Source organism: Chrysochloris asiatica, unplaced genomic scaffold, assembly GCF_000296735.1.
Source record: "Chrysochloris asiatica unplaced genomic scaffold, ChrAsi1.0 scaffold00412, whole genome shotgun sequence".
Taxonomy (NCBI): Eukaryota; Metazoa; Chordata; class Mammalia; order Afrosoricida; family Chrysochloridae; genus Chrysochloris; species Chrysochloris asiatica.
Window position 1 is genome coordinate 617,269 of NW_006408930.1, and position 21,155 is coordinate 638,423.

Consider the following 21,155-nt stretch of genomic DNA (forward strand, 5'->3'; position numbering starts at 1 on the left):
CTGAAGTTGTCAAGGACTTCATTCTTCTTGGATCAACTAGCAACACTCATGGAAGCAGCAGGAAAGAAATCAAATGATGCATTACATTAGGCAAATCTGCTGCACAAGACTTTTTTAAAGTGTTGAAGAGCAAAGAAGTCAGTTTGAGGACTAAGGTGCGCCTGACCCAAGCCATGGTATTTTTAATAACCTCGTATGCATGTGAAAGCTGGACAGTGAATACGGAAGACCGTAGAAGAATTGATGGAGAAGGATATCATGTTTGGTAAGGTGGAGGGTCATAGAAAAAGAGGAAGAACCCCAGCGAGATGGATTGGCTCAGTGGCAGCATCGATTGACTCAAGCGTGGCAATAGTGGTGAGATTGGCTCAGGATCACGCAGAGTTTTGTTCGGCTGTGCATAAGGTTGCTATGGGTCGGTACTGACTCGATGGCACCTAACAACAACAACCAGTTCCTCCAGGGTAGAAAGGCTGGGTTTTCAGCTTCCATAATTTGGTACTGACCTGACAGCACACAACCACTACCATAATGGAGTCCTAGTGTGGCGCTGTAGGATAAGCACTGGACTGCTAACCCCGAGGTCAATGGTTCAAACCCCACAAGTCACTCCTCGAAAACCCTACACAGGGCCACTATGAGTCGGAACAGACTCAACAGCACCTAATAACTATCGTAAAGAATCTTAAGATTCTTTCTGACACCTGAATCTGCCAAGTCAAATCTAAAACTAAATTATTATGCTTCAAATTAGATAAAAATAATCACCTAGATTAAATGATGGTAATATTCTATCCAGTAACGAGACTGACATGAGCAGGAACACACAGAATGAAAGGGAACATCTGCCAGAACCAAACCCCACAAGAGCTTCTATGGGTTTGAACCCAGAAGCTTTGGCTGCCCAGCAAATAACTGAGGCCCCTTCCTCTAAATATTCTTCCTCCCACCCTAGATACCCTCTATGGGAGATTCACTGAAGTCCTGGGGCTGTGATACCTGGGTGCCCAGAACTTTACCTCATTACTACTCTAATGTTCTCAGAGAATATGTGTGTGGAAATATACATTTTTTTATTTGATTCATAAGTTAAAGGCCTTCCATGTCTTCTGAATCAATAAATTTTTATTTTTGAGTTTTCCTTTTTTTATTACCTACAAAATCAGTTTAACATGCTATGAACTTGATGCAAGGGTCAGTTACCTGTTAAGTATTGCACAACACCAGAACTGAGTGACACAAGAAAAAGAAACTTCAATTTGAGTATTTCTTTAAAAAAAAAAACCCTGCATTTTTAAGTTTTACACTGAGAGAAAAATTTGTAAGTATATTTAAAGTAAAAACAAAAACACTTAAAATATTCTGTCATGATCTAGGAATCAATAAAGATTTAAAAAAGAAACGAAAAAAAAAAAAAAAAAGATGATACAAGTGAAAGAAAGGGGTAGACAAAAGAGAAGCCATATCCTTTTATCCCCTATTTAGGTGGATTACAGAAAGTATCTCAGCAAAAACGAAAACAGTACCTTGAAAACTCACCTCTTGGAAGTCATCACTGATCCACAATGGAATTGGGGTGCCCCAATATCGATTCCTAGAAATTGCCCAGTCACGTGCATCTTTTAGCCAATTTCCAAATCGCTTCTCTCTCACAAACTCAGGAACCCTGCAGCAAATTAATCAGACAATTAACCAAATTACAGCATCAGTAAGTTAAAATTATAAATACCATGCCCACAAGGGTAAAAAAGGTATGAACAACCTTATTAATATTCTACGCCTAGCAATTATATGAGTGATAATATTAAGTCATGAGCTTTAATTATAACCACAGAAAAATTGCTTTGGGGGGAGAAAGCTGCAATTTAAATGTTTCCTTTGTTGTTGTTGTTGTTAAGTGCCATCGAGTCGGGTCCGACCCATAGCGACCCTGTACAGGGTTTCCAAGGGTGTAAATCTTTACAGGAGTAGAAAGCCTCATCTTTCTCCCACGGAGCGGCTGGTAGTTTCGAATTGCTGACCTTAAGGTTCACAGCCCAATTCGTAACCACTACGTAGTGTCCTGATATTCTCCACCAAATCTGCTATGTATTTGCAGTCCAGCTGGGTACTGATGGGAGTCAGATTAATGCTAATCCTCTATTTGTTGTTTTTGTTGTAGTTAAGTGCCATTGAATCACTACCTACTCATAGCAACACTATGCACAACAGAACGAGACACTGCCCCATCCTGCGCCAACCTCACAATTGTTGCTACATTTTGAGCCCATTGCTACTGTCATGTCATTGGGGGGGGGAGGGGGTCTTCCTCTTTTTCTTCAAACCTTCACTTTACCAAACATGTTAGCCTTCTTCAGTGACTGGTCCCTCCTGACAGTATGTCCTAAGTATGAGAGATGAAGTCTCACCATCCTGGCTTCCAAGGATCATCCTGGCTATACTTCTTCCAACCCAAATTTGTTCTTCAGGCAGTCCGTGGTACTTTTAATACTATCCTCCAACACAATAACTCAAATGCATCAATCCGTCTTCCTTATTCACTAACATTCACATGCATATGAGGCTAATGAAAACAGCATGAGCAGGCAAGAAAAGGAGGCTGCCGTGAATGGCCAGCTAGATGAGCAGCTCTGTCAACAGAAAGTAGCCTGGCAGAGCAGATTCACACAGGTGACAGGAGAGGTATGATTCCTTCGATTTCCCCACACTCTTCTGGTGACCAGAGGTGTGGACACTGCTCACCCTCATCCAACCCCAATGCAGACTCTGTTCTTCAGGAGTTCAAAGACAGATGATTGGGAGTCATGCCAGTGTGAAGCAGCGTTGGCTTCAGTCCCTGGATTCAGGCAGACTTGACTCTAGACGTACAGAACACACAAAGCCACCAGACCAGCATTTAATCAGTCGCCCTGCTCTGACCTACCCTGTGGTCCGTAACAGCCATATCAAAAGCCTCTACAAACTACTTCCTGATTGAGTGTCCAGAACATAAATAATGCTGAGGTTGATAGGAACTCTGTCTAGGCCCAAGAACATATCCCTCCCACATCCACCTTGTGAGCTCCTTGGTTTGCAGGGATCTCAGAGAGGATTCTCCTCTCCAGATCCAACAGCAACATGGTTTTTTTTTTAGGGGTTTGGTATTTTACTTTTCTTGTTTCATGTTTTGTTTATTTATTCTTTCACCTCTTTCTTATGTGTACATTCCCTTTAATTTTATCCTTTCTATTTCATCTTTTTCCTTTTCTTCTTGTGTTTTTCATTTCCCTTCTTCTTTTTGTTCCTTTGTAACTTTTTTTACTACTCTCTTTGTCTTGTCATCTTCCTTCTCCCTGGGTATTCTAAGTATCTTTGTTGTTTTTAATTTCTTCCTTTTATTTTGTCTCTTATTTTTCTCTTCTATAGCTCCACTTCACTATCACTGTTCTGTCTTTGTAATTACGTTGTTGTTAAGTGCCGTGGAGTCGGTTCCGACTCACAGTGGCCCTGTACAGGGTTTCCAAGGCTGTAAATCTTTATGGGAGCAGAAAGCTTCATCTTTATCCCATGGAACAGCTGGTAGTTTCGAACTGTCGATCTTGAGGTTAGCAGCCCGATTCATAACCACTACGCTACCAGAGTTCCTATATTATTCGGTTTTTTTCTCACTGCTATATTTCTTTTTCTCTTTATTATTTTCTTTTCATTGTTCCTTGTTTATTCTCTGGTTTTCTTTGTGTGGGGGTGGGGGAGCTTTCATCTCTTTCCCATCCAACATAAGACAGCAACCATGCCCATACAGCCTGCCATAACTGTACCCTCCTGGACCACCAGTTCCTATACTACCTGATGACTAATAAACAGTAGCCAACAAACACCAGCTAAAGCCACACTAAACTCAGGTGCAAGAAAAGTAAACGAGAACAATGCACACACATCCATTTTATAACTACACCCACAGGAAAAAGTTGGTGAGACTTTAAAAACACCAACATACTATCACTGATTAAATACAAATATGGAAGCCCCACAAGGTCTCAGAGAAAAGACAATTTTAGCTCACACAAGAAACAAGACAGAATGGCTCAGGCAAATGACCAAATGCACAGCCAGAAAATATTTCAGAGGATGAATAGGTAATGGAACTAACTGAAAAATAATTTTAAAAAGTGCTATTTAAGTACCTTCAAAGATTAACAGAAAGGTTAAGGAAAGCAAAGAGAACACACAAAAGCATTAAAGTCAGCAAAGCACTACATGAACCAAGCAAAATAAACACAAATTTTGAAATAACACAAAACATGCAATTAGAAACATAAATGATTAATACTAAGATCTCAGATATGGACAATTCACTGAAAGGGCAAAGGAGTAGATTCGAAGCAATGAAAGCCCAAATTAATGAGCTTGAAGACAAATCTCTCAATACTAGTATTCTAGAAGACCAATCAGAAGAAAGAATTTTTAAAAATCTGAAGAAAGCCTATGAGTTACATGGGAAACCATGAACAGGAACAACTTACAGGTGATACTAATTAGAGAAGAGGAAGAAACAATAAAAAGCACAGAAAAATTAACAAATAGTTGTTGGAAAAAAATTTTCCTAACATGAAAAAAGAGAAGATAAGGAAACACTCAAGAAGCTGAATGGATATAACCCAATAGAAAATCATTAAGACATATCATAATCAGTCTCTAAACACTAAGAACAGTTTGGAAAAAACAAAAAGTTATCTACAAAGGAGAACCAATAAGACTAAGCTCTGATTTCTAAGCAGAAATCATTCACGCAAGAAGGCACTGGAATGACAATATAAAACTTAAGGGAAAAAAAACTGCCACCAAAGAATCACATACCCAGAAAAGCTGTCTCTCAAATATGATGGCAAAATGAGTACATTTGTTGATAAACAGAAACTAAAAGAATTTGTAATAATCAGACCAACTTTACAAAAAGTGCTAAAAGGCATTCTTTGGATTGAGAAGCAACAAGAGACAACAACCAGAGATTACCATGCATGACACCACCACCCAGAACTTAATCCAGGTATAGTAATATTAAAAGTTAAACAACTTATAAGATTGAATATAGGGACCTAGAGATATCAATTTATAATGAAGTCAAGTACAAAACAAAAATAAGAGAATAGTGTAGATACAGAACTTTCAGACGGCAAGAAAGTCAAGGAGAATTCAAGATAAAACAGACTGTTTCAAATAAAGAATAAATTAATAAATTATAGGGTAACCTCAAAGGAAATCAATAAACCTTAAAATCAAAAGTTAAAAAGAGGCACTCTCTTCTCGGGTCCTCGCTTCCAAGATGACAAAGAAAAGGAGAAACAATAGTCGTGTCAAAAAGGACTACTGCCATGTGCAGCCTATTTGCTGCACGAACTGTGCCTGCCGCATGCCCAAAGACAAGACCATTAAGAAGTTTGTAATTCGAAACATAATAGAAGCTGCAGCTGTCAGGGATATTTCCAAAGCGAGTGTCTTCGATGCATACGTGCTTCCCAAGCTGTATGTGAAATTGCATTACTGTGTGAGCAGCACCATTCACAGCAAGGTGGTCAGGAACCGCTCTCGTGAAGCACAGAAAGACCAAACACCCCCACCCTGATTTAGACCTACAGGTGCTGCCCCACGACCGCCACTGGAGCCCATGTAAAGAATTGAGCTCTTAACAGATTGAAGTAAAACCTGCAAGAAAAGAAAATAAAAATTATACTTTGTGGTATGGAAAAAAAAAAGTTAAAAAGAGGAAAATCAGGAAGATTTAGTACATTAACACAACAGAAATGAAAATGCACAGAAAGCTCACAGACAAAATTAAGTCAGTGCAGAAAATTATGTGGAACAAAGAAACCAGCAGAACCAATAAGAACAACAACAACAAAAACTACACAGCAAAATGCTATCAATCAATTCATACCTGCTGATAATAACACTGAATGTAAATGAAAATGAATAGAATGTACCAGTCAAAAGACACAACAGAATGGCTAAGAAAACAGGATCCTTCAATATACTGTCTACAAGAGATACACCAAAAGGTGGAGACTGTCTAAATGTCCATGAAGAAGAGAAGAATGGTTAAACAAACTTTAATACATAAGACAATGAAACCCTATGCAAAGTTGAAGAATAATGATGAACCTGCAAAACACCTCAGAACATGAATGAACCTGGAGAACATTTTGCTGAGTGAAAATAGGAAATCACAAAGAGACAAATATTTTATTAGACCAATGCTGTAAAAAGTTAAGAAAAGATTTTCTTGATAAAAGAAACAATCTGTGACAGTTGCAGGGGCAGGGGAAGGATGGGGAAGAGGCAAAATTATTCATGGGTTAGAGGGTTATTGTTGTTGTAAAGTGCCATCGAGTCGATTCCGACCCAAAGCAACCCTATAAGGGTTTCTCAGGAGCAGCTGGTGAGCCTGAACCACCAACCTTGCAGTTCAAATGGCTTTGCAGTCTGATGCATTAACCCACAGTGCCACACCAGGACTCCGGGCTAGAGGGTAGACACAGGGTAACATGGGTGACAGGGTAGCCAATATACAAGAGGGAGGTTAGCAGAGGAGAGATGAAGGTAGCAGGAGACACACTGAAGAATGCAAAGTTAAAGTGAACAGTGGTAAATATAGTAAACTGTTGGTACTTGGAAGAGATTGTAATCGCTGTCATGAAGCAAAGTATATGATTTGTTGAATGTAAAACTGGTATCTGCTCTGTAAATCTTCACTCAATTCACACACAAAAAGGTAAAGGATAAAATTTTTTAAATATTATAACTCCTTTTCTTATAATAACGTTTAATTTGTGTTCCTGGAAATACAGAATAAGAGATTGTCATATCTACAATATAAAACAAAAGACGGCTCCTAAACTTATAATAAGTTTTCGGAAACCATAAACCAACAGTGACTTAAAGGAATTATGGAGACCGGTGTTTGGCTGCTCACCAGTAACATACGTCATTGTTGCTTAGTAGTCTGTCCACCATGTGCTCCACTCGCACAAACCAGCTGGGAACAGCCTTGTAAATCAGAGGAGTGTCTGACCTGGAGTACAAAGACGCAGAGTGCAGTTAGACACTGGCACCATTACCATTTCACCTTCTACTACTATTCATTTTATTACAAATATAGATATAAAATCAAAAACAAGAAAGTCTGATTAGCCCCAATTTTAACTAGTCATCTCCCTCCCAACACCAAGCAAGGCGTAAGCTAATAAATTGAGGCCAAAAAGGAAAATAAACTTTCTGTATGTGTGTGACAGCTAGCTAAGAAACAATAATAACTGAAGTACCGAAGATGACATGAAAAACTAAGGGGGATGCAACTGAACATTTCCTTTATTAAAAATTATTCTCAAACTATATTGCTTACATATTCCATTAGAAATTTTATAAACACCAATAAGTTGAGAAGCATAAATATGATGACCCAATCACAGAGAATACTTGTGTGTCCAAACACATGAAGCTCTAGGAACAACAGCACACTCTCTTCTTACCTCCAGCAAAAAGGGTAGCTATGAGTAAAGGTGCTGGCAACAAGAAGACGGCCTTGTTCCTTCAGTGTCCGGATGATATTTTTGTCAGCATCCTATTAAAAATGAAACCCTTAGTTATTAAAAGATCCTATAATGCTTGTTGTTATTGCTGTTAAGTGCTGCAAATCAGTTCTAACTCATGGTTGGTTTGAACCACTGACCTTGTAGTTAGCAGTCCAGTGCTTACCCTACAGTGCCACACAAGTACAATGCTTAGTGACACAATATAATTAAGTATATTACTAAAATCTGACATTCTGTTAGCTTTATTACAAATAAAAGCGAAAAAAATAGCAAATGTACTAGGGTGAATCAAAAAGTATTGCTACAATATAAAAGAAATGTCTATTAAACAAAAACATCAAAATATGAAGCTATTATTTCTATCCTCTATCAAGGTCTAGTCTTCTGAAGATGGTGTTCACATTTCTCTAACCCATTCCCAAAGAATTCTGCACTTTGATTTACAACACATCAAAATGGCATCTTTGACATTCTTGAGAGACTAAGATTATATTCCTTTTCAACGTTCAAAAAGAAACTGAAGTGGTAAGATCAGGAGTCCTGACAGAGTAAGATTTCCCTTGCTACCTACCAAGAATCAGCAGGTGTAATGTCGTCATACTGCTGAACTGACTTCTCTGCCTATACTGGATACAACAGGTTCCCCTCAGAAACCAGTGTTTTGATTGAACCTTACTCTCTCGATCACACTAGGAAACCAAAGACTTGTTTCTATTTGTTCTGTAAAATTGTCTTCATTTAGTTTTGACGTTGCTTAAAAGACTGATGGGACTAACAGCTCAGATCTTAGTGCAATGACTTCAGTTCCCACTGAGCTAAAAGCTTGCTGAGAAGGCCAGGAGGTTCATTTAAAATTGAAAATTGCAAACCATGTGAAATTCCAATTTTAGCTGCTATAGAATCAATGGAAAGTCTATGTTCTTCCTTCTCCAGTTTCTGGACTTCAGCTACAGTTTCTTCATTCATCAAGGCCGATAGTTTTCCTTCTTGTGGCTCATCTCTGAGCTCTTCCTGTCTATCCTCAGACACACTTGATCCATCTAAAAACTGATGATTTGTGCAGGACAACACTCCTGTACACTTACTGCAAAGTTTCAATGACTTGGGAAGATGGTCACTGAATTTTGTTAAACATTTTAAATTAGCCCTGATACCAAAATAATTTTTCTTCAGTGGCACAAAACTTTTTTATTTATTAAAACAAAGACAAGTGCATCACTGAAAGAAAGAAGAGTCGCCTGCAGCTATCTTCTGATCACGCAGTCATATTGAAACGTGTTTTATTTGGAACAAACCTATGTATGTATGAGATGGAACCATAGTAGTAATACTTTTTGACTGACCCTATAACTTTTAAAAACCACTGTATACATTTATGTGGGCTCCTGGTGTAGCACTGTAGGATCATCACTGGACTACGAAGCACAAGGTCGGCAGTTCAAATCTACCAGCCACTCCTCATAAACTCTACACAGGATTGCTATGAGTTGGAATTGACTTGACAGCACTTAACAACATACCTTTAAATAGCTGTAAAGAATATTCAATAACCTTTAAGGTAGTGAAAGCTTTTTCCAGTCAGCAATGTTTACCCCAAGGTCACAAAGCAGCTTCATGACAAACAAAGCAGATCCCGGCTCCTCAACCTCCTACTCCTTGAAGCTGCATGATGCTTCCTCTCAAATCACTTTTTAATCAAGGCGTCCCTAGATATATCACAGTTGAATGTATAGCTAAGGGTCTGATGCTGGGGAAAGAAACTGCCAGGCCTTTCTTCTAAGGCACCTTAATAGAAAAAAAAAATTGAGAAAGTCCAGAGATGGAATCTATTTTCTAACAAACTGACAAATGAAAAAAGTATGATCAAACTGACACTTTTCTAAGTCATATCGATTACAGACCTTCACATACTGTCCCACAAAATCTGTCACTTCTGCTGTGAAACAGCCTGAAGCATCGACAGGGCAAATAGGGGGTGAGTCTTTCTGAATAATGTTGAACTCCATGCAGACTCTGTAGTCATCCTGGAGGAAAAACAGAAAAAAACAAAGCAGTTTAAGTATGTGTGTATGGGGTTTGGACTGGGGTGAAAGATGGTAAAAGGATTTTTCATATTCTGACCCATGGGCAGAACCAAATTCAATCACCCTAACTGAAATGAACCCAGGCTTTATAGGAAAGTTAATCACATGGTCTATCCTACTCTTCATTATTTAAATTTCACTGTGTGTCGTACCCATAGTTTTTCCTTTCCCACTAATAAGATGACAGATAACACATACAAATGTTTTTTAAAGAATATAAATCTGAATTATAACAGTAGCACATATGCACATGTGGAAAACAGGAAGTGCACAGAGGTGTAAAGCACTACCGCATTATGCTTAATGTCCACATGAACTTGCACTCTGTCAAAGAGCACTCAAAGTATGGCAACACTGACCTACAGCTTGCATTTTAGTAACAAATACTAAAGGCATTATGTAGTATATCTTAGCCAAGTTTTTACCATGTTTCAAAAATACATTTTGAACAAATGTTAACAAAAACAATAATCATAGCAATAAAGCTGTCTACGTCAGATAATATTGCAAGTACTTTACTATATTAATTCATTTAATCTTCACAACAATTCTGAGGCAGGCAGGCACCATGTGCTACCCTCAAAGAACAGGAGGAAAGACAGGCACAAGGAAGTCAAGTAGCTCAGCTATGCAAGGCTAAGCAAGCCTAGCTGCAGAGGCCAAGGTCTTTACCATTGGGCTGTGCTGCCAGAATCTAAGATTAAAAGGACTGTCTGAGGTTACCGTAAAATGGCAATCTAGTCTGACTTCAAGACAAAATGAAGAGCAAATGTGCTTCCACCTGGACCTGTGGCCAGTTCTATGTCCAGTGTCATGTGACAGGCAGGTACGTTGTCAGGAAAGGCAAGAACAGCCTGGTCACATTGCTGAGCTAGGAAAAGTACCCATACAAAAGGAAAAGGTCAAAAGGACAGAAATTTGAGTCATTTAAGTATAAAAAAAAGAGCTGTAGCCACACTTTGACTAACTAAAAGTAACATTTCCAAATCTGGCCCAGAATGGCAAGTGTCTGCAGGGAGATCTCACACCACACTGCCAGGCCTAGACACAGACAGTTTTACCACACAAGGCAATAGTTGAAACATTTGCTCATCTATAAAATTAACCTTAGGGCATTTAGGAAGATAGGAAGTATCCTAGTAAAAGACTAATACCCATATTTAAAGAGGAAAAGGTAAAATACAATTCAAAACCAAGAAGCTACTTATTATCTATTAATGGATTAGCAATACCAGTTAACCGTAAATTAGGATAATTCATTCCTAAAAAGTTGACAAAGTGAAGTGTGAACCAGGTCGTAGATGACACTAAGGAACCACATATTTGAGCAACAACATGACACAGCAGTTGTCCTAGTTAAACAGTGCGGCTACCACAAGGGGATGGCTTTAACAACAGAAATTTACTCTCTCAAAGAGCAACAGTTTTGGAGAAAGGTCCTTGTCTCCTCCTAGCAACATCTGTAGGCCCAGCATTCCCTGGAGATCTCTATGCAGCTTGCTATCAATCTTGCCCTGGATCTAGGAACTTCACAGTGCATGAACATCAACCAGGTCCAAAGAACACATTCTACTACTGGTTCCTTCTGGTTGTTGTTAAGTACCTTGGAATCGGTTACAATTCATAACAACCTTGTGTAGGGTTTCTGAGGAGTGTCTGGTGGGTTTGAACTACTGACCTTGAAATTAGCAGTCCAGTGTTTATCCTACAGCTCATATATCTCCTCCTTCTCTGTTCACATCTCTCTCCTTATATCTCTTATAAAATAAAAGGTGTTGCTGGCCACACCCCTAAGAAGTTCCCTGCTAATGGATCAGGGTTATGGTGGGATTAAAGGTATTACAAACCACCCTTAATGATCTTTATTTTAGCACAAAACCATTTGTTGAGCCTTAATCATCTTACTGGTTTATCGCATCATATCACTTCATGCGGGATCATCACATAATTGCCAAACTACAGAGAACCACGGCCCAGCCAAGCTGACACATATTTTGGAAGGACACAATTCAATCTATGTTAACAGCTATATTAAAATATGCTTTATCAACCAGAGTATTTACAAATGAAAGACAAGATATTGAGGATTATACTTTAAAATCCTCTAGCCAAACCAAAACAGGGTTAAGAGGGAGGGGAAGACAAAATAGATTCCTAAAATGTTAGTAATTAATGAGGCTGGCTGATGTGAATGTAAAGATTAATTGTAATATTATCTTTACTTCTGTGTGTATTTGAAATTTTACTTCATAAAAATCCCTGCAGAAATTAAATAGGAATGCGAAATAACAGGAATATGAAAGATGAACTTCACTGCCTCTTAGAACAAAGCTTTAAGGACGCTCACCAACACGCAGCCCAGTACAGCAAAGGAAGTTGTAGAACTAGCAGAGGATTGCAGGTAAGCTGCACAATACCCAAGACAGGCAGGTGTTATGATCCCATTCACTAAAGATAGGTTAAGGAACCTGTCAAGGACTGTTAAGTCAGTGGCAGGGGATAATATAGATGGAAGGCTGGTTTACAAGAAGCATGTCACTGCAGACCCTATGTTATTCTATTTTAATCCATATACAAATTATATTAAAAGACCTTCATTTTTAGAACAATTACCCTAAGCAAAAAGAAAAATTAACCATAAAATGCAGTTCTGAGTAAAGAGATCAGCTTCTCCCTTCAATTTTTGGAAACTGTATACTGCATACAATACAGTGAATGAGACTGTTGGGCACTGACTGCCTTGGTGATTGCTCCATTCTACATTTGCCCAAACTCTTAGTGGTGGTGGTGTTGGTTATGGGCTGTGGAGTCAGTTCCGACTCACAGCAACCCTGTATAGAGTTTCTGAAGCTATAAAGTTTTACAGGAGCATGGTGCCTCATCTCAGTACTATATACCAAAATGTAAGTGAATAATAAATGAAAAAAAGCCTGACACCTCAGCTTTTCGAAAAAGACTAAATTTACCATAAGCACTGGGGGGTTAGCCCACATTTCCCAAGTCAGATAATGGTAAAAAGACATCCTAGCAGGGAGAGAAATTGTGAGTTGGCAGTTGGGGGGCAGGCTTGCAGGGTATACCCTTTGGTTATTTGAATGGCTATACATTCCTGAGTGCTTCGGTGTACATCCAAAGGGAAAAAAACAAAACAAAACAGGGAATGGAAGCAAATGCTGATGCCTGGAGGGGATTGTAATCATCGCAATGAAACGAAATATGATAGGATGAATGTAAAGCTGATGCTCTCCCATATAAACTATCACTGAATTCACAAAAACTTAAAAAATAAATAAATAAAAGACAAAACAAACAAAGCCCAATAAAATGAATATTACAATTAAAAATAAAAATAAGAAAAAAGACATCCTAGCAAAGTAGAGGCTTTATACAGTCTGTAGAGACAGGGAGCTAAAAAAGAGGCAGACCTCATGGCCCAAACGAGTATTATTCACAGATCATGGTCCCAGGAAAAGTGGCCTCCGACATTCTTTCTTGTAAATACATTGGCAAGATTTGTACCACTTACAGCACCAAAGTAAGGAGCCTGATGTACAATTCCTGTGCCTTCCTCCTCTCGCACATAGTTGTCCACAACCACAGTAAAAGCATCATTTCCTTTAGACTGAAAAAAAGTAAAAAAGGTTACAAGGTTTAAAGGATGAAGCACTACAACCCCATATTAGTTTTATAAAAAACATTTTTAACATGTGAAACTATTTTCAGAAACTGAAAAAGTCAATTTAGACTGAGAGGAAATACATTATTTAAATACATTTTGCTGTTAAGAGCTGTTTAGTTGGATTTGACTCATAGTGACCCTGGTGGGTTTTGAACTGTCAACCTTGCAGCTAGCAGTCCGGTACATACCCTACAGCATGACATCAGAACCCATTTAAATACATATAATCCTATGAAATATCCTGAAATATCCAAATCCTGATTCCACAATTCTCTTTATACAATCCAGCTTCTCAGATTATTTATTCAGGATACAGATTGAATAAGTATGGTGAAAGAATACAAACCTGGTGCACACCTTTGCTAGTTTTAAACAATTCAGTGTCTCCTTGTTCTGTCTGACTGACTGACTACCTCTGGGTTTATGTACATGTTCATTGTAAGTGCAATGAAGTATTCTGGAATATCCATTTTTCACAGTGTTATCTATGGCTTGTCATGACATACAGAGTCAAAGCTTCTTCACAGTATTAAATAAAGGGAAGTAAGCTCCTTTCTGATATTTTTTGCTTTCAGCCAAGATCCACCTGACATCAGAAATGATATCCCTCATTATACATTATCTTCTAAATCTGATTTGAATTTCTGCCAATTCCCTAATGTCCTGGTGCATACGTTTTTAAATTATCTTTAGCAAAATTTTTCCTGCATGTGATAATAATGATACTGTTCAATGATTTCTGTATTGGGTTGGGTCACCTCTCTCTGGAATGTGTACAAAAGGGGATCACTTTCAATTGATTGGCCAAGTAAGCTGCTTTTCCAAATTTCTTGTTCCAATGAATGCGATCATTTATCTTTAATTTGTCATTCCTAGCAATAGTAAACCATATGATTGTCAGATTCAAAATAGCTAATATCAGTCCATTTTGGTTCACTAATGCTTAGGATGGATATCTTTATGCATTACATTTCATTTTGACAACTTCCAATTTTTTCTGGATTCATACTTCATGCATTCCATGTTGCAATTATTAATGGAGGTTTGCCCCATTAGCAATGAAGGTCCTAAAAGCTTTGCTCCCTTCGTGTCATTATGTTCAACTCCATTTTGAGGAGGCAACTCATCCCCAGTTTTATTCTAAGAGTCTTTTTACCTAAGGAGTTCATCTTTCAGCACTTTATCTAGCAATGTTCTACAGTTATTCATCATGTTTTCATTAACTGCATTATATCTGACTGTGTTAGGCTGCTATTCATAAGGTTTTCAGGGGAAACCTGTCCACCATGGGTGACCCTGATAGTATTTAAAATATTGGTGGCACAGTTTCTGGTATCACAATAACATGCAAGCCACTGCAGTGCAACAAGAGGTGTGTCACGTGTTAATGACATGAAAATTATTAGCTGGATATCCCCATCTGATACAGATGAGGAAGTTGCTCATTATCTTACCCCTCATACTTCTGAAATAAGGACCAATGAGAAATTCTTCCCTGACCTTTTCCTTTTTCGTACTGAGAGGAGGCAGGAGAGCAAAAATAACTATAGCACTGTAGATTCTCTATTGTCAGAAAAAGAAAATGACAGAGATAGATGCTCACCAGACACTAGTCACCAACATGAATAGTGTCAGGGAGGCATGGATGGACAAGAAGCACAAATACAACCAGTACTTCAATCAGTGGTTTGCTGAAAAGTTCCCCAAAGGGATGGCTCCGGGGACCAGTCAAGCAGTGCTATCAGCAGTGTGTTCAGAAAGCAGTAAAGGAAGAGATAATTACTGAAGGATTGGAGTCTGTGGGCAATGTCAAATAAAAGCCTGAAAGCTCTTCTTGACCTTAACAGTCACCTTAAAAATGGAGGCCTCAAATCAGCAAATTGAAGACTCTGGATTTTGTCAATTAAGGCTGTGAAGAAAGCTATCGATTTGATGAGGAGTTTAGGAAGGAGTTTTCCTTCTGTCTTCTCAATATTTTCCTCTCACTTGCTCCAAGGTGTTTTTTCACCTGCTGCAGCACTTATAGAAACTAAACATGCTAAAAAATGATTTCTTGGAATGATAACTGCAATACTTGGTCAGGGATATACGTACTTTTATATAAATAATGATAAACTACTCAGGATGGCAGGGTTGCCTGGCCTCTTGAGTTAAGCTGTAAAGGATGGTAGGTACACTTTCCTGGGGTCATTGTTCACAGAATCAACTGGTTTAGACTTCTCTTTTCTCTCAGGAAACTAATGCTGTGAAAATAGGACCCCGGCTTGGGAGCTTAATTTTATTTTTATATAGCAAGTCAATGGTTAAGATTCTTGGTGGCTTGTGTTAGTCAAGAGAAAGCAAGCTTTTAACAGACTTACAACTCTGACTGTCTTAACAAGTGGTATCAGATTTCAAAGCTTTCAAGAGTGCTGCAGTGAACTCCACCTCAAAGCTTGGTTCATGAGTTAAGCTACTTGGAGTAGCTCTGGAAGGTAATACTAAATAGCAAAGCTTTGTCATTGCTGGCTTTCAACCCATGTCCATGAATTAAGACAAACTGCATGTTATAAAAATGTCAAAACGCTGTATCTAGTTAACTGGGGGTGAGGGGGATGGGGGAGAGAAGAAGGAAGAGTTTGCTCTATTTGCCTTCTTTATTCATCCTGCCCTGTAATGACTATAATCATGAAATATATTACATATATTTCATTTCTAAAAAAATATAAAAGAAAACAACATAAACAGCTTTATTACACTAAAGGTATTAAAGATACTGTATGAGCTTTGCTGTACCTAGATTTAAACACCCACTTCATCAATTCCCTTTAAATGAATTCTATTTAGCTTTACACAAGTTTAAGTCTGAACAGTACTTTAAATTTTCTAAATAATTTCAATAAATGCACTGGGTGATATGTATACAATCAGCAATAATAATATACATACATACAAAGAGGTTCATAAAATTCATTTAAGAATTCCATATCTTTTAATTCCATTTTTTCACACTTTTTGAAGCACCTTCATACACATCTTATCAAATGTCAAGTGATTCCTTGTTATGAAACAAACAAAAATTTAATTTTATTGATACTTAAGCAGTCTTTTGGATACAGGCACATTCACACAAGATTACCAATAAGAAAATGTAAATACTCATTTTATCATGTCATTTATCAAAAAGTGGATTGTTATAAACCAGAGAGGACATAATCCCTGAGCTTACCTTCACAAAATAGTTAAAGAGGGGCCTGTACTTCTTGCCTTTGAGATAGATACCAGGAAATCTAGGAAGTGAAAAACCAATTGACAGATGAATTAAAACCATCAAATAGACTGGGATGCACCCACATCTGTCACCAACTATTTTTCTGGTTTGCCTGTTGCTTAGTTATTAAAGTTGACAAATGAATGTATTCAACATTACATTATAACAACTGAGTACTTAAAAATTCCAACTAAGTAAAGTAACTTGGATAGCATAGTTTTTAACTTTTTTTTTAAAGCTAAGCATACAGAATCCTAGAAAACCATCAACAAATTTGTATATTCACCTTTCAAGAATCTCATATTCATTCTCCACTTTATAGAGAGCTGATAATCTGGCTTCCATTAAAATGAGTATTTTTCTTTTGACAATATCTATGAAAGCAAGGTAAAAGGTAGACTTCAGTAATATTCAGATTTTAATTTACTCTTTAAAGATACACATCAGTCATACTTTTTGTTAGAGCCAATCCTGTATGTCACTTGCACAATATGATACACTTCTTTCCAGATACAAAGAATATAAAAATCATCAAATGCATACAGGCATTTCATTACTTATTAATCATTCCTATAAGGACGACCGTAGAAGAATTTATACATTTCACTTATGGTATTGGAGAAGAATATTAAAAGTACCATGGAATGCCAAAAGAACAAACAAATCTGTGTTTAAAGAAGTACAGCCAAAGTGCTTCTTGGAAGCCAGGATGGCTACAATTCTTCTCTCATACTGCAGGCATATTATGAGGAGGGACCAGTCCCTAGAGAAGAACATCATGTTTGGTAAATTGGAGGGTCAGAGAAAAAGAAGACGACCACCAATGAGATGGATTGGTAATAGCAATGAGCTCAAAGGTAGCAACTACTGTGAGGTTGGTGCAGGACTGGGCAGTGTTTCATTCTGTTGTACATAGGGTCACTATGAGTTGCCACCAACGCAATAGCACCTAACAAAAACAACATATTTATTATAAGTAAATCAATCTTTATTTTTTCCTTCCATAGGAAACATATGAACAATTCCATAATGTTGTTGTTAAGTGAAATCCAGTTAGTTCTGACTTACAGCAACACTGTGCAGGGTTTCTGTGGAACAGCTGGTGATGTTGAATGGCCGATCTTGTGGTTCAAACCGACCCTGTGGTCCACTACTTACCCTTATACCAGGACTCCAATATCTTATAAATTTTGCATTTTAAAAAATTTATGTAGTATCTTTCCATATATTAACACATATAGATCTTTTTCATACTTTAGAATAACTCTATAGTATATCATTTTATATAAGCACAAGTTATTTTTAACAAAAATTATTTTCAAATTTTCACTATGATGAACAGTGTGGTAATGAGTATCTTTGTATCTATTTTTCACCCTTATCAGAAATATTTTTAGAGGTTACTTATCTTAAGAGCAGAAAAGCTTGATAAAAGGACCATCTAAATTTTAGTATAAAGGTGGTTTCAAAAATTTTGTAGAAAAAATAGACTCAAAAGATAAAGAAAATTATAGACCAATATCCCTCATGAACATAGATACAAAAATTATCAACAAAATCCTGGCCAACAGAATCCAGCAGCACATCAAAAAAAATAATACATCATGATCAAGTGGGATTCTTATCAGGGATGCATGGATGGTTTAACATTAGGAAAACAATCAATGTAATCCACCATATAAATAAGAAAAAAGAAAAGAACCACATGATCATATCAACTGATGCAGAAAAGGCATTTGACAAAATCCAACATCCATTCCTAATAAAAACACTCAACAAAGTAGGAACTGAAGGGAAATTCCTCAACATAATTAAGAGCATTTATACAAAACCAATAGCCTACATTACTCTCAATGAAGAGAAACTGAAAGCCTTCCCTCTGTGAACAGGAACCAGACAAAGATGCCCTTTGTCACCATTCCTATTTAATATTGTGCTAAAAGTCTTAGTCAGAGCTATATGGCAAGATAGGGAAATTAAAGGCATCCAAATTGGCAAAGACGGTATGATGGTATGATCCTGTACATAGAAAACCCCAAAGACTCAGTAAAAAGCTACTAGACCTCACTGGAAGACTCAGCAAAGTGGCAGGATATAAGGTCAACATACAAAAATCAGTTGGATTTGTCTATTGTGACAATGACAACACTGAGAAGGACATTAGGAAAGCAATACCATTTACAATAACAGCCCTTCTAAGACTAAGACTCAAGGGGAATACACTAGCAGGCTTGTGGTCTTGCTTGAGACCACACTGGTCACCAGTAAGGGGAATTGGGGGGGAAAACAGCAATGAAGTTGTTGAGCAAAGGCCAACCACATTCAATAGACTCCTGTCAACCTGGGTTGAGACATGGTTGACCAGCAGTATGGCAAGACCTGGGGACTCCTGGGCCCAGAGAAAGGGGCATGGCCACAAAGGTCTAGAGCAGAGAACAAAGTGTCCAGCTGATATGAAGTGAGAAAAGATGCACAACAACACCCATACTTGCAGACAGTACCCACTTGACCTGGCTTCAATGGCTGGATGATCAGAATTCAACTAGAAGAAGAAAAAAGAGGAAAAAAAGAATAATCTGCTACAATATGATGAAGATGACCTAAACTTATGGATGTAATAGCTCAAAAGAGGGAACGAATCTTTACAGCGAGGATCATTCTTACCCCTTGCCAACACAAGCTATTGTTAATCAAGGTAACCTGCAATGCAGCTTTTTCTATGTTGTTGTTGTTAAGTGCTGTCGAGTCGATTCCGACCCCTAGAACAACCCTGTATAGGGTTTCCAAGGAGCAGCTGGTGAACTTGAACTGCCGACCTTGTGGTTCAAAGTTAAATCTGCAGTCCAGCACATTAACCCATAGCGCCACACCAGGACTCCATTTTACTGACTATAAGGTTTACCAACTATAGGATTTACTTTTCTTACTACCTCCTCCCAGCAAAAAATAAAACAAAAACCCAAAACTGAAGGTACTAATGCTCAAACAGTACCAGTCTTTCTTGATATAAATCTAAAGACTATGACAACTCTCTCAGAGAAAACACTGAAAGTCACAGAGTTCTCAAGTTCTTGTACCAATAAAATTTTCAATTCTTCACCTGTAATAGGGGCAAGATGTGTAAAGCATATTGCAAACTAGAAATTATAAGAAATCTATACTTTTCCACTTCTTACATCGACACTTTTGTATGTGTTACTTTTTCAGTTAAAAATGATCAAATAACTTAAGAGGTTATTTTTCTGAATGACTCAAACTCTTTTCAAAGTGTTTTATTTTTAAGCCAAAAGTAAATATAGCTTCATAGTTTTCTTCTGATACATATAATCCTAAATACCACAGTTCATGCTTACCTTTAATCTTCACATACTGCATATCAGGATTAACACAGAGGGCAAGGTTACTAGGTAGAGTCCACGGAGTGGTTGTCCAAGCAACTAAAGATATATTTTCATCTTCTTCCAAAGGAAAAGTTACAAATATTGACGGATCTTGAACATCCTGAATTAAATTGGGGTAAAGTATTATTTTACAAAATCCATAATAATAGGAGCCCTAGTGTGTCACTGTAGGATAAGCATGGGACTAGTAATCACACAGTCATGAGTTCAAACCCAGAAATCACTTTTGGAAACTCTACACAAGATTGCTGAGCCAGAAATCACTTGATAACACACAGGGCAACATAATATTTAAGAAAAAATAAACTGACCCTTGTTGTTGTTAAGTGCTGCCGAGTCAGGTTCTAACCCATAGCGACCCTGTATAATGTTTCCAAGGAGTGGCTAGTGAGTTTGAACCACTGACCCTGAGGTTCAAACTGACTTCACAGTCCAGCGCATTAATCCACAGCACCACACCAGAACTCCCAAAGAGGAATAAAATAAAACAATTTCCAAAATACACCGAGCTTTTTTTTTTTTTTTTTTTTTTTTGCTAATGTGCATTTAAGCACCAAAGGACTAAAGATGTCTGGGCTTTTATTCTGTAACATTTCTAAAACTGTGTCAATTAAATGCAACCAAAAAAGGAAGAAGTCTTGGCAGAACAGGAGAAATGATGCACACTTGATGATCAAATTGATTTAAATATCAATCATGGCATATAGGCTAGTCCATGCTCTAGTTTTTAAAATAGCTAAACATATTCTTCCTAACTTGTCCACACAGGGATAAATTTTGATCATGAAACGTACTTTAGGAGCTGCCAAAGGGTATTCTTCTGGAAGGAACAGTTCAAATTTAAAAGTCCCCGCCCTCAAAGGAGGAATCCTGAGGGCCAGCAATGACCACATGAAAATATTGGCGTTGCTCTCATCTGGCTCTGCTTTTATGCCAGGAACTGGTTCTGCCTGCAAATGCTGGGTTTCCTTAATAATCCTTTGGGGCAGCCCAGACATCTTGTCAGATCCTGAATTCAGCCTCTGCTCTTGTCTCCTACCCTGAGCTTTTTTTTTTTAATTATTTAATTTAAAGTTTTTATTGTGGATTGAGTGAAAGTTTACAGGGCACATCATCAGTTTCACATTCAACAATTCATATAACTTGTTTCATTACATTGATTATAATCCCCTC

General features: G+C 37.7%; 1 protein-coding gene and 1 pseudogene across 1 annotated transcript in view; one reads left to right on the forward strand and one right to left on the reverse strand.

The window, feature by feature from the left end:
* IARS (isoleucyl-tRNA synthetase) overlaps positions 1-21,155 on the reverse strand; it is a 99,649-nt gene that overhangs the window by 66,282 nt on the left and 12,212 nt on the right. The window contains exons 6-13 of the mRNA XM_006876763.1: positions 19,935-20,082; positions 16,868-16,955; positions 16,540-16,600; positions 13,179-13,274; positions 9,470-9,592; positions 7,506-7,597; positions 6,950-7,048; positions 1,540-1,666 (exon numbers count right to left, since the gene is read on the reverse strand). Coding sequence (XP_006876825.1) covers positions 1,540-1,666; positions 6,950-7,048; positions 7,506-7,597; positions 9,470-9,592; positions 13,179-13,274; positions 16,540-16,600; positions 16,868-16,955; positions 19,935-20,082 — 834 coding nt within the window. The remainder of the gene's footprint in view (positions 1-1,539; positions 1,667-6,949; positions 7,049-7,505; positions 7,598-9,469; positions 9,593-13,178; positions 13,275-16,539; positions 16,601-16,867; positions 16,956-19,934; positions 20,083-21,155) is intronic.
* LOC102842724 lies at positions 14,953-15,169 on the forward strand (annotated as a pseudogene).